The sequence below is a fragment of the Megascapheus bottae genome, chromosome 28 (genome assembly GCF_031878675.1).
Source record: "Megascapheus bottae isolate mThoBot1 chromosome 28, mThoBot2.hap1, whole genome shotgun sequence".
Classification (NCBI taxonomy): Eukaryota; Metazoa; Chordata; class Mammalia; order Rodentia; family Geomyidae; genus Megascapheus; species Megascapheus bottae.
Window position 1 is genome coordinate 8310589 of NC_143536.1, and position 13273 is coordinate 8323861.

The 13273-nt window shown below is 47.0% G+C and overlaps 1 protein-coding gene and 1 long non-coding RNA gene across 2 annotated transcripts; one reads left to right on the forward strand and one right to left on the reverse strand.

Moving 5' to 3' along the window:
- Positions 1-1134: 1134 nt before the first annotated feature.
- LOC150045095 (uncharacterized) lies at positions 1135-13254 on the forward strand. Its single transcript, XR_016532958.1, has 3 exons — positions 1135-1237; positions 6896-6933; positions 13176-13254. It is a non-coding gene; the product is annotated as an uncharacterized LOC150045095 (long non-coding RNA).
- Pla2g1b (phospholipase A2 group IB) lies at positions 2653-9609 on the reverse strand. The gene is made up of 4 exons (XM_090320261.1): positions 9572-9609; positions 5153-5312; positions 4250-4377; positions 2653-2835 (listed from the first exon to the last, which is right to left on the reverse strand). Exons 1-4 carry the CDS (start codon positions 9603-9605, stop codon positions 2720-2722), a joined length of 438 nt encoding a protein of 145 aa, XP_090176387.1. The 5' UTR covers positions 9606-9609; the 3' UTR covers positions 2653-2719.
- Positions 13255-13273: the final 19 nt, after the last annotated feature.

Genomic DNA, 13273 nt, shown 5'->3' on the forward strand with positions numbered 1-13273 from the left:
GTGTATGTGGTTCCGTGGAATCGAACTCAGGGCTTCGTGCATGCAAGGTGAGCACGCTACAACTAGGCCAGGCTCCCGGCCTTTCTACCACTATTTCTGAATCCAGATTTACTTAAGGTCACATTGCACTGGAGGCAGGATCAGAATCCAAGCCGACTTCCCTCTAGGTCGTTTTCAGTTCTAGGGTTTGAATCAGATCCATGCATTTTTTTTTTTTTTTTGCCAGTCCTGGGCTTGAGCTCAGGGCCTGAGCACTGTCCTTGGACAGAGCTAGAGCTCTACCACTTGAGCCTCAGCACCACTTCCGGCTTTTTTCTATGTATGTGGTACCGAGGAATCGAACCCGGGTCTTCATGCATGCTAGGCAAGCACTTCAACCACTAGGCCAAACTCCCGGCCCCAGATCCATGCATTTTTGTTAGGTGAGTGCCTAACACCTGAGCCATGCCCTAACTTTTTTTTTTTAACAGGACCTCCCACCTATGCCCCCAGACTGGTCTGCACCTCCATCCTTCGTGTCTGTACCTGTGTGCGGTCTTGAACTCAGAGCCTGGGTGCTGTCCCTAAGCTTTTGTGCTCAAGGCTAGTGCTCTACCACTTGAGTCATACCTCCACTCCCGGCCTTTTCCGTGTTTCATTGGACTCTCCTGCCAGGGCAGGCTTCGGACCTCAATCCTCGGAATTAGAGACATGAGCACTAGGGCTATTTTCCCCCAGTGTGGCTCAGCCTCTCCCTTTCCTGGATTCTCTCATTCCTCCTAGGAATTACAAAAAAATAATGTGGGAGTTGCTAACCGGAAAATGGAGGGGAGGCGGGTGAGTTGGCCCTCCCCGAGACACCCTTGAGAGTTGGTCTTCTGGTGGGACTCTGCGGGCCGCACGCAGAAGAGAAGACCTGCCGCCTCTGCAGGTAACAACTGGGACCACGATTCTCTGGCACTGCGCAAGCGCGGGCTTGGGCGCGCGCAGGCGCGAGGGGCGGAGCTAAACCACAGGCGCTGCCGCTTTGGGCCAATAGAAAAGACGAACCGGTAGTTACGTGTCATGATGCTATCCAATGGCATCCCACCCCGAAACCTTTGCGGGCCCAGCAGTGGGAACCAGAGGTTGGGGGGGGGGGGGAAAAGGGCAAGTCACGTGATGTGAAAAGGTAAATACAGCCACGTGTTCATTTTTATTTGATTTCCCTCTGCTGTGAAAGGTGACGCCACTCGAACGAGCCCGTGCCCAGCATCAGGTACCGTGAAGGAGCCGTGGGTCCCAGGATGTTCATCCCGCTTTCAGATGATTTTCACGGTGGTTTTTTTTTTGGGGTGTGTGTGTGTGTGTGTGTGTGTGTGTGTGTGTGTGTGTGTTGTTGTTTTTTTTCCTTTAAACCATCCTGGCCACCACAATAGAATTTCCTTTATCCCATTTTCCATGACTAGCGCCCAGCAGATGCTCATCAAAAGATGATTAACCAGGCCCACGCTTGTACTCTGTCTCAAGCAAGGAGGATTGCTAGAGGTGTGGTTCAAGTAGTAGAGTACCTACCTGGCAATCACAAGGTCCTGAGCATAAATAAATAGCTAGCAGTGTGGCCTAGTGGTAGTTTGCCTAGCATGTAGGAAACCCTGGGTTCAATTTTTCTTTCTTTTTTTTTTTTTTGCCAGTCCTGGGCTTGGGCTCAGGGCCTGAGCACTGTCCTTGGACTTTCTCAAGGCTAGAGCTCTACCACTTGAGCCTCAGTACCACTTCCGGCTTTTTTGTATGCATGTGGTACCAAGGAATCGAACCCGGGTCTTCGTGCATGCTAGGCAAGCACTTTAACCACTAGGCCAAACTCCCGGCTCATGGGTTCAATTTTTCAATTACCACATACACAGTATGTGGTGCTGTAGCTCAAGTGGTAGAGCTCTAGCCTTGAGAAACCTCAAGAACAGTGAACTCAGTGCCCAGTCTCTGAGTACAAGTCGCAGGACTGGAAGAAAGAAGAAAAAAAGCGAGTTGTAGAAAACTGTGGTTTTAACCCAGTTGACAATGGAAGCAGGTGAATGAATACAGGTTCACACTTCAGGAGGGAGCTCAGAGTGTCTTGCAGTCATTGACAGCATGAGGGAAAATGGCTTCTATTTGGCTTCAGCTTGGAAAATATCTCTGGAGTGGATGATTTAGCTCAGTGGATGAGTACTTGCCTGGCAAGTGCAAGGTCCTGAGTTCAGTCCTCAGCTCTGGGGGGAAATAATATCTACTATTAACTCCTAGAGGGGTCAGGAGTTTGACCTAGTGGTACAGTGCTTACCTACCATGCACAAAGACCCGGGTTCGATTCCTCAGTACCACATACATAGAAAAAAAAAATCCAGAAGTGGTGCTGAGGCTCAAGTGGTAGAGCTTGAGAAATTCCAAGAACAGTGCTCAGGCCCTGAGCCCAAGCTCAAGACTGGCAAAAAAAAAATAACTCCTAGGACTACAGGAAATTGAGAGACACACAGCCCTGGTGGAGTAAATAATTGATGGTGGCTGTTGGTCACATTTCAAAGACTTTGCTTTAAAAAATGTTCTAATTCAAGTGCAGATTCTAAGGCTACAAAAATGATCATAGAGATCTAGTTATGTCTAGTAGACATAATACAACCATCTCCAAACAGATCTTTCAAGAAGGTGCTTTATTAGAAGATACAATGTAAGATGCAGGTAACAAAGCAGGCAAGGGTGCTACTTTTCAAAGGTGACAGTCCTAGCATACTTTCTTGTCCAGGTCTTTGAATTGCTTGTTGTATGGGACCTGGGAGAAGCAGATGGCAGCTTCACGGTCACAGTTACAGACGAAAGCTTCACATTCTTTGTTGTCACCTGGAAAGGGACAAGAAGAGTGAGCCAAAATGGTTTTTGTTTTGTACAACCCAGAGAGAAGAATTAGTTGGAATATACTTGGGTATCTCATTGGTACACATTTTCGGTTGAGGAACAAAGCAAATAAAAACATTGGAAGCCAGGCACAGTAGCTCACTCCTGTAACCCTAGCTACTCAGGAAGCTGAGATCTGAGGATGGAGATTCAAAGCCAAACCGGGCACTAAAGTCCATGCGACCCATCTCCAGTTAACCACTAGAAAACTGGAATGGTGCTGTTGCTCAAGGGGTAGGGCAGTAGCCTTGAGTTGAAGTGCTCAGGGACAATGCCCAATCTCAGAGTTCAACTGACAAAAAAATGGGGATGCCTAGTTACATTTGACTAGGAAGGAAAGGCTGTGAGACTCTTAATCTCCAGTTAAGAGCGAAAGAGCTGGAAGTGGAGTGCTATGGCTCAGGTGGTATAGTGCTAGCCTTGAGCAAGAAAAGCTCAGGGATAGTACTCAGGCCTTACATAAGAAGGAGACAGAGGGGGGGGAGGGGAGAAACAGGAGTGAGGGAAGAAGGGAAGGAAGGAAAAAGAAGGAAGGAAAGAGAAAGCAAAAACTCAGACTATGAAAGCCTTTTTATGTTTCTGTTGATTGTGAGGATTGAACTTGGGGCCTAGGCACTATCCCTTAGCTCTTTTTTGTTCAAAACTAGTACTCTAGCACTTTGAGCCACAGCTTCACTTCCATTTTTCTTGTGGTTAATTGGAAAGATTTGAGTCTCATGGATTTTCCTATCCAGGCTGGCTTCTAACCATGATCCTCAGATGTCAGCCTCTTGAGTAGCTAGAATTACAGGCCTGAGCCACCTGTGGTCGGCAATAAGCTCCTTATAAATCATATAAAACCAGGTTCTGCAGTTTGAATTCAGAGCCTTGCACTTACTAAACAAGTGCTTTAATATTTGAGCCACACCCTTCAGCCCAAATGACTGTCTTTGAGTCTCAACTTCCCTCATTTTTGAAATGGGGACAGTAAAACCTATATGCATATCAATAAAACCTATATACATCTTTAGCCTAGCATCTGCCATGTAATAGCAAGTTTCTTAATCATATAGCTCTCAGCTTTGTATTACATTAGGAAGCAATAAAACATAGCAAACAAGGACAGAGCTTTGGAGTCCTTTAGAACTGTGCTCAAAACCCAAATACCATCACTTGCACTCTGTGTAACCTCAGATTTTATTTTCTGAGCCTCGGTTTTCTCATCTGTAAAGTTGGAATAGTGACCTATCCCCTGGGGTGGTTGTGAGGTTAACATGAGAGCAAGAGAATGACCAATTAATTGTGACTATCATTGCTATGATTTCCCCCCCACACACCAAACTTTTGCAGAATCTGAAAGTCAAACAGAAACTAGACATACTGCTGCAGGTGATCTGATTGCCAGAGCACGTGTAGGAGTAGGTGTTGGTGTAAGGGTTGTCCACAAGAAATTTACAGCTCTTCATCTGCTTGGCCTGGGTGTAGCAATGGTCATGTTTCTGGCAGCACCTGGAGAAGAAGAGGGACAAAACCAATCAAGGGTCATGGATTGGTGATCAGTGACACCTCCTAGCTTTGGAGGAAGGACAGATAACTGGAAACGCCCTGGGAGAAAAATATATATATATCTTCAAAAACAGTAAGCCTTTACTTATTTACTGGTCGTGGAGTTTGAACTCAGGGCCTGAGCAGTGTCCCTGAGCTCTTTTTGTTAAGGCTAGTGCTCTGCCACTTTGAACCACAGCACCACTTCCAGTTTTCTGGTGGTTAATTGGAGATAAGTCTTAAGGACTTTCTTGCCCTGGCTGGCTTTGAACTGAGATCCTTAGAACTCAGCCTCCTGATTAGCTTGGATTATAGGCTGAGCCACCAGTGTCAAACCTGTAACACTTCTTTTTGTTTTTGTTGTTGGTTGTGGAGATGAGTGTCACGAATTTTCATGCCCAGCTTTGAACTGTGATTCTCAGATTTCAGCCTCCTGAGTAGCTAGGATTACAGGCAGAAGTCATCGCGCCCAGCCTGTAACACTTTTTAAACAAGGGCTGATGACCTCTGGGTTGGGATTGTGACAGTTTGAGTTGCTCTATCGAGACACTAGAGGGCAGATTCGCACAGTTTTTCACCATTTCCAGAGGTGACATTGGATGGAGGGTCCTCTTGGAGAGTATTTGTTTACAAGACCAAGGACAACATAGGTTCTTTTTTGCAAATATGGACACTGTGAGGTCCTTGCCTTGCACCCTGTCCCTCCCATCCCCACACAGACATGTAGATGGCTTGTCACCTGTCCAGATCATCCACTGGGGTGCCTGAGCCCCCCAAGCCACAGTAACAGCCGTAGTTGTTGAATTCCTTGTAGGGCTCACTCCCAGGTATGGCACACTTAATCATGTTGCGGAACTGCCACAAAGCCCGAGGTCTGATGCTGTGCGCAGTAGCGCCCACTGCAAGAAAACAGCCAGTTCAAATCAGTGCTGAGCGACACTGGGCCCCAGGGGTCCACTGCCTGCCCAACCTCTGTGCTCCTCACCTCTGCCAGCTGCTTTCTCAGAAGAGAATTGGGCGGGCAGGAATTGGGGGCTGGGAAAGTGGCTTGGTGGTAGAGTACTTGCCTAGTGTGCACAAAGCCCTGGTACCACAGTACCACATCCTCAGTACCACATACACAGAAAAAGCCAGAAGTGGTGCTGTGGCTGAATCATGCCAAAAAACAATTGTGGGTCTTGAAGCAGCTCGACTCCCAATTAAACCTCAGATGAGACGCTAAGCCAAGACTATCTCTTAGTCATAGCTCTGGAAAGATCCTGAGCCAGAGAAGCAGACTCAACTCACTTGTACACACATCCTGGCCCACAGAAAAGAGGACATGCTAGGCATGCAGGCGCTGATGGACTACTTCTGTAAACCTAGCTTATTAAAGAGGCTGGGATCTGAGAATCACAGTGCAAAGCCAGCCCACGCAGAAAAGTCCTATCACCAAAGAACCAGCAAAAAGCCAGAAGTGGAGCAGTGGCTCAAGTGGCAAGAGTCCCAAGCCTTGAGCAAAAAAGCTGAGAGACAGAGCTCAGGCTCTGAGTTCAAGCTCCAGTGCCAGTATATACACAGGCACACTGTTCACATTGCTAAATGTTGAAGTTGCTTTGTGACCATGAATAACTAATACATTAGACTGTTGGTTATGGCATGGCATTGCTCATCAACATTTTGGGCATGGCTCACCACCAGCCAGTAGAGGAAATAGTTCAGTAAATCAGATGCAACCCACAGTGGAATACTCTGCAGCCAGTAAAAGGAAGGAAGCAAATGTCTGGTTATTGCTAGGGATCATCAAGGTAACACGAACCAGCTAGGGAAGAACGGGATGTTGGATGTTTCATTTGCTCCTCCATTTGCAGGAAACCCAAAGGGACATATTTAGAAATACATAGAGTGCTTGGACTTATCCTAGTTGGCGCTGAGGCAGAAAATCAGGGAAGGGTGAGAAGAGAGAGGAGACATTGAAGGACCATGGAGGAGTCCCTACTGACCTAGGCAGAAAACCAGGAGAAGGTGAGATGAGCAGAAGGTGTACTTAAACCCTCCTGGAGTCCAGTGTTTCAAATGTTTAGGAAAATTACTAATGAGAAGACAGTCTGCAGGCCAGCCACCTGCGGCTCATGTCTGTCATCCTAGCTGGTTTGAAACCAGCCCAGGCAAAAAAGTCTATACGACTCATCGCCCATAAACTATTCAGACAAAAGCAGGAAGTAGACTGTGGCTCAAGGGGTAGAGTGCTAGCACTGAGGACCAAGAGGTCAGGGGTAAAGCCCAGGCCCGAGTTCAAGCCCCAAGACCAGCAAAAAAAAAGACAATCTGGAGGTTTATGTGAAGGCTGGGTGGAAGTGGGTCAGCTCTGTTTACTTCTCCATAACTAAAAATGTGTCCGGAATGCTTCCGCCTCAGCTTTAGCCCTGCATCCTGACGGCATCTTCCTTCCATAGATCTTGCAGTCCGCTTCACTTCTTCTTTCTCTCTTCTGCCTACACAGCTATGGCCAGCGCTGGACAGGCTCTAGGAAGTGACCAGGTAGGTAGGTTTTTTTTTGTTTTTGTTTTTGGTGCTAGTCCTGGGGCTTGAGCTCAGGACCTGGGGCCTGTCCCTGAGATTTTCTTGTTGTTGATCAGTCATAGGGCTTGAACACAGGCTGGATGCTTACCCTGAGCTTTTGCTCTCAAAGCTAGCCCTCTGCCACTTTGAGCCACAGAGCCACTTCTGGTTTTTCTGGTGGTTCATTGGACATGAATATCATGGGGACTTTCCTGCCTGGGCTGGCTTTGAACCGCAATCCTCAGCTCAGATCTCATATCTCTTCTGGACAGCTGGGCTCTCCTGACCCACTGCTCCCAGGCTCTCAGGCTTCCCTCTGTGTAAAGTCTCCTTCTAGGGTGTGGCTGAAGGTGCTACCTGCCAGCTTTCTCCTGCACACTTTCTTGTAGCTCCACTGGTCTCCTGCACCAGGGGATGACATTTTCTGTCTCAGGTCTGTCTGTACCCTGCTTTGCATACCTGTCATCTCAGTTTCTCCCACCCTTTTCTCTTTAGGTAATAATTGTGTTTAAACAGAAGGCCTTGTATTGCTAAGCAGATGTTTAATTATTGAGCCACATGTCCTGCTCTTTCATGCTTCAGGGTTTTTTTTTTTTTCCCCGTAGTAGAGTCTGTTGCTTGAATCACAATCTTTCTACCTTCACCTCCCACATAGTTGAAGTCCAAAGCACAAACCACTGTGCCCAGCTTACTTTTTTGTTGTTGGTGGTAGTAGTTGTGGGGCTTGAACTCTGGGCCTGGGTGCTGTCCATGAGCTCTTCAGCTCAAAGCTAGTGCTGTACCACGAGAGCCGCAGCACCACTTCCAGTTTTCTGGTGGTTAACTGGAGAGCACAGACAGTCTCAGGGACAGTGGCCAGATCCTGAGTTCTGGTCCCATGATTGACAGAAAGAAAGAAAGAGAGAGAGAAAGAGAGAGAGAGAGAGAGAGAGAGAGAGAGAGAGAGAGAGAGAGAGAGAGAGAGAGAGAGAAAGATCCAGCACATAACAGATGCGCCATAAATTTTTGCTGAACAAGAGAACAAATCTGTCTAGGATCAAATACAAGACTTGGCACAGCAGACTCAGGGGAGCAGGACCCTTTATTTTGTCCAGACTCCTGCTGTGTGAAATTTTAATGCTCAAAGGAAGAGCATAAACTGTGAGTAGTAACACACATTTATATTCCCAGCTACTTCAGATTTGGAAGCAGGAGATCTCAAGTTCACGGTTAATCTAAGCAAAAGTTGGTGAGATTCGTCCTCGAAAATAAAAATACAAGTGGCCCCTGTGGCTCAAAGTGGAAGAGTGCTAGTCTTGAGCAAAAGAGTTCAGGGATAGTATGTAGGCCTTGAATTCAAGCCGGATAACTGACCATAAAAGGAAAAGAAAAGAGATACACATGGGCTGATAATGTGGCATAGTGGTAGAGTGCTTGCCTAGTATTCACGAAGACCTGGGTTTGACTTCTCAGTACCACATAAACAGAAAAAGCTGGAAGTGGCACGGTGGCTTAAGTGATAGAGTGCTAGCTAGCTCTGAGCAAAAGGAGCTCAGTGATAGTGCCCAGGTTCAGAGTTCAAGCCCCAGAACTGCAAACAAACAAATAAAACCAAAACCAAGATATAGAGGCAAGGCTGGGAGCATGGTTCAAGAAGTAAGGCATTTGACTAGTACATATAAGGCCTTGAATTCCATCCTGAGCACCACTAACCAAAATAAAGTTACCAGGTCCTAGTGGCTCATATCCATAATCCTAGATACTCAAGAGGCTGAGATTTGATGACTGAGGTTCAAAACCAGCCTGGGCAGAAACATCTGTGAGACTTTATTGCCAATTAACTAGCAAAGAACAGGAAGAGAAGATGTAGCTCAAATGGTAGCATTACAGCCTTGAGCAAAAGAAGCTAAGGGGCAGTGCCAAGGCCTGAGTTCAAGGCCCAGTTTCAGCACACATATAAAATAATAGTAATAATAATAATAATAATAATGAATCAGTAAAGTAAAAATTGGTAGATTGAGGCACAGGTAGCCACTGGGTCAAGATGATATGGCAGCTGGGCACTGGTGGCTCATGCCTATAATCCTAGCTACTTAGGAGTCTGAGATCTGAGAACCATGGTTCAAAGCCAGCCAGGCAAGGGAAAGAAAATCCCGTGAGTCTCATCGCCAATTAAGCACCAGAAAACTGTAAGTGGAATTGTGTTTGAGCTTCTTCTGCTCAAGGATAGTGCTCTATCACTTGAGCCACAGCACCCCTTCCAGCTTTTCCTGTTTATGAGGAATGGTACCCAGGGCTTCATGTATGCTAGGCAAGCACTCTACCATTAAGCTACATTTCCAGCCCTGACCAAAAAATATTTTTAAAAAGATATGGCAAATATGGTAGAAAGAAAGAAGGACTTACTTAGCTTGCTTGGGTTGGTGGTGGGACAGAACCAGCTACAAGGGATCTCGAGTTCAGATGAGGTAGAAAATGTGGAAACTGTTGGGGGACTTGAAGAATATTCCTAACCCAGGAATTCATACCACAGGGAGCCTAGAACTGAGACTCCAGCCAGCCCAGCATGTTGTGACCCCAGGTCCCTGTTGGAATAGAAGAGGGATGAGTGCCCCGCAATGGGGATCGGGGTGCCTACCTGTGAGCAGAGCAGCCAATACAAGGAATTTCATCTTGAGTGAACGAAGCACTGAACTAAGCAATGGTTGTCCCTCTTTATAGTCAGGGGCCCCTGCACCCCCAAGATAAGGCTGTTTGCTTTGCTCTCAGCCACTTTGGGTTGGTCTTGAGGCAGAAGGTACTGCCAGCCTGCAAGGGATTACTGGAAATAATGTCACGGATTTGTGGTCTGCACTGTGTAACTAAAGGAACGCTTTCTGGAGTTTGCCAATCTTTGATTCAACCATCCCCTCTGCCCTTTTGTACTTGGCCTCACTTTGCCATGGCAGAGAGTCATCCATCCCGATAAGAGATCAAGGGAGGAAATGATAGCTGCCCCCATGTCTTGACAAGTGCTTGGGTCTTGGCTGTGGGTGTAATATTGTACAGTTCATGTTCAAAGTGGGTGAGGAAATAGGTTGTGAGAGGTGGAAGTGGCTTGCCTTGCCCACACAATGGCAATGGTAGGACAGGGCTCTAGTGTACCTGATCCTAAGGAATGCTTTTGATTCCCTTCCTTCCTTCCTCTTCCTTCCATGTTCTCTTCCTTCCTTCTTTCTTCCCTCCTTCCTTCCTTCCTTCCTTCCTTCCTTCCTTCCTTCCTTCCTTCCTTCCTTCCTTCTTTTACTCCCCTTTCTCCCTCTCTCCCTCCCTTCCTTCTTCTTTTCTTTCTTTTTATTTTATTTTTTCTGTTGGGGCTTGAAGTTAGGTCCTTGGCACTGTCTCTGTGCTCTATCACTTTTTTTTTTTTTGCCAGTTCTGGCCTTGAGCTCAGGGCCTAAGCACTGTCCTTGGACTTTCTCAAGGCTAGAGCTCTACCATCTGAGCCTCAGCACCATTTCTGGCTTTTTTTTTATGTATGTGGTACCGAGGAATCAAACCTGGGTTATCGTGCATGCTAGGCAAGCACTCTACCACTAGGCCAAACTCCCGGCCCCTGTGCTCTACCACTTTTAAGTCACAGCTCCACTTCTGGTTTTCTGCTAGTTAATAGGTAAGAGTCTCACAGAGGAGTTGGGAATGTGGCTTAGAGGTAAAGTGCTTGCCTAGCATTCATGAAGGCCTGGGTTTGATTCCTCAGAACCATATAGCAAAAAAAGCCAGAAGTGGCCCTGTGACTCAAGTGGTAGAGTGCTAACCTTGAGCAAAAGAAACTCAGGGACAGTGCCCAGTCCCTGAGTTTAAGCCCCAGGACTGGGAAAATAAAGAGCCTGGGCTGCCTTTGAACATGATTCTCAGATCTCAGTCTCCTGTGTAGCTAGGATTACAGGCTTGAGCCAGCAGCGCCTAGCAATTACTTCCATCTTACAGACAAGGTGTCAGAGGCTTTTTGGTGGAGTGGCTATCTTAACATCATACAGCAGGACCAAGGGGTTTGTTGGTGATTGTCCCCAGAACAGCTTGGGGACAGGGAATGCTGAAGGTCCCACTGGAAATCATCCCCAAAGGCAGCCTGGACAAATTCTCAGGCAGCTCCTGGTGGGGAAGAGAAAGGCACTGCTGGTGTTCATTGCATTGAACGCCTGATTTAGACTCACACAGACATAGCCAAACCTGTGTGGTCCCTGCAGAAGACTGGACTTAGCAGGTCACTGGGGAGGGAATTCCCCAAATCTCTGCAGCCTTGGTGCCTTAATCTTCCACTGATTCAGGTCTATCTGTGCACAGGTATGCGAGGCCTGCCTTCTCCCAGCTCGGGAAAAACACAATCTCCAATGGAAAGAACAGATATCAATAGCTTCTCCACTCATTCAGGTGACACCATACCCACACTTCAACAAGGTCATGTCAGCTGGGTCCCTGCCCACACAGAAAATGCTTCAAAGCAGCAGCTCGCTCCCATTGGCCAAACACTAACAGAGGCCTGAGATTGCCACTGTGGATGGTGTCTTCCACATTTTTCCTTTATTCCTGCTCATATTATCATAATCTTCCCTTGGGAAAGTGGTGGAAGCTGGGTGCCTGTCATTTTAGCTGCTCAGGAGGCTGAGAGCGGAGGATCATGGTTTGAAGCCAGCCCAGGCAAACAAATCTGATTTTTTTTTCCAGTCCTGAGCTCACGGCACTGAGCACTGACTTTCTCAAGGCTAGAGCTCTACCACTTGAGCCTCAGCACCACTTGCAGCTTTTTTCTATGTATGTGGTACCAAGGAATGGAACCCGGGACTTTATACATTCTAAGCAAGCACTCTACCACTAGGCCAAACTCCTGACCCCACAAGTTGAAAACTCTTATCTTCAACTAACCACCAAAAAGCCAAGAGTGGAGCTGTGGCTCAAGTAGTAGAATGCTAGCCTTTAGCAAAAGAGCCTAAGGGACAGTGGTTAGGTCCTGAGTTCAATCCTGGGGACTAACACAAAACAGAAAAGCAACAGAGCCTGAAACCCTGAATTTAGTACAAGAAAACATGGAAAATTCTGAAAAAAAAAATAGGAGCAGGTAATTGTTTCCTGAATAGAATGCCATATCTCAGAAAACAAGAACAAACATTGACAGAAAGTATCACATCAAATTTAAGTTTCTGTACCCCTGGGCTCCGGTACCTCCTACTTATAATCTTTCTCAGGAGGCTGAGATCTTAGAAGACAGAGATTCCAAGCCACCCTGGGCAAAAATCTCCGTGGGACTTCATCTCCAAAATGCAGGCTAGTGTGTTTCAGGTGGAAAGATACTGGCTAGCTCAGCTAGCAAGCCAAGCAAGGGTGAGGCACCCCCCCAACACCCCACCCCATCTACTCTTTTTGAGTTTTGTTTTGTTTGTTTTTTTTTTTGCCAGTCCTGGGCCTTGAGCTCAGGACCTGAGCACTGTCCTTGGGCTTTCTCAAGGCTAGAATTCTACCGCTTGAGCCACAGCACCACTTCTTGCTTTTTTCTATGGATGTGGTACTGAGGAATCGAATCCGGGTCTTCATGCATGCTAGACAGGCACTCTACCACTAGGCCAAACTTCTGGCCCCTTGCGTCATTTAAAAAAAAAAAAAAAAGGCATCCATGCCACGTAAGGCTTGTATTAAATTAATATGCCTTTCACCTGTTAATCTGTCATGTCAGGGTTTTTTTGTTGTGGAAAGAGGCAGCATTTGGTGTTGAACTCAGAGCCTAGTGATTGCTAGGCAGACCCTCCAATGCTGGAACCACTCCTCCAGCTCCTTTTCCCATTGGTTCTCCCTCCCCTCCCCCATAACCTCAGTTGGCTGGGGGCTTAAACTCAGGGCCCAAGCATTGTCCCTAAGCTTTTCTTGCTCATGGTAAGCACTCTATCGCTTAGAACCCCAGGGCCACTGGTGATTTTTCTGGTTGTTAATTGAGTCTCACAGACTTTACTTTCTTACCTGGGCTGGCTTTAAACCATAATCCTCAAATCTCAGGGTCCTGAGTAGCTAGGATCATAGAGGTGAACCACAAGCACCCAGCTTTGCATTGGTTGTGTTCAAGGTAGTCTTGCTTTGTACCTGGGCTGGCCTGGACTGCAATACTCCTATTTGTGCATTCTTGTGTCTCTGGGCATGTCAGGCATATGTCACAGCACCTGGCCACTGACTGAGATAGGGTCTTGAGAACTTTTTTCATTTTCGTTTTCTAGACCATCCATGACCCCAAGAAGATGGAGTAGGTGGAGTTGTGCCAGTCCTCTACCAGGAAAATGAAACTGAGCCTCCAGGTCACCTTGGCCAGGATAGA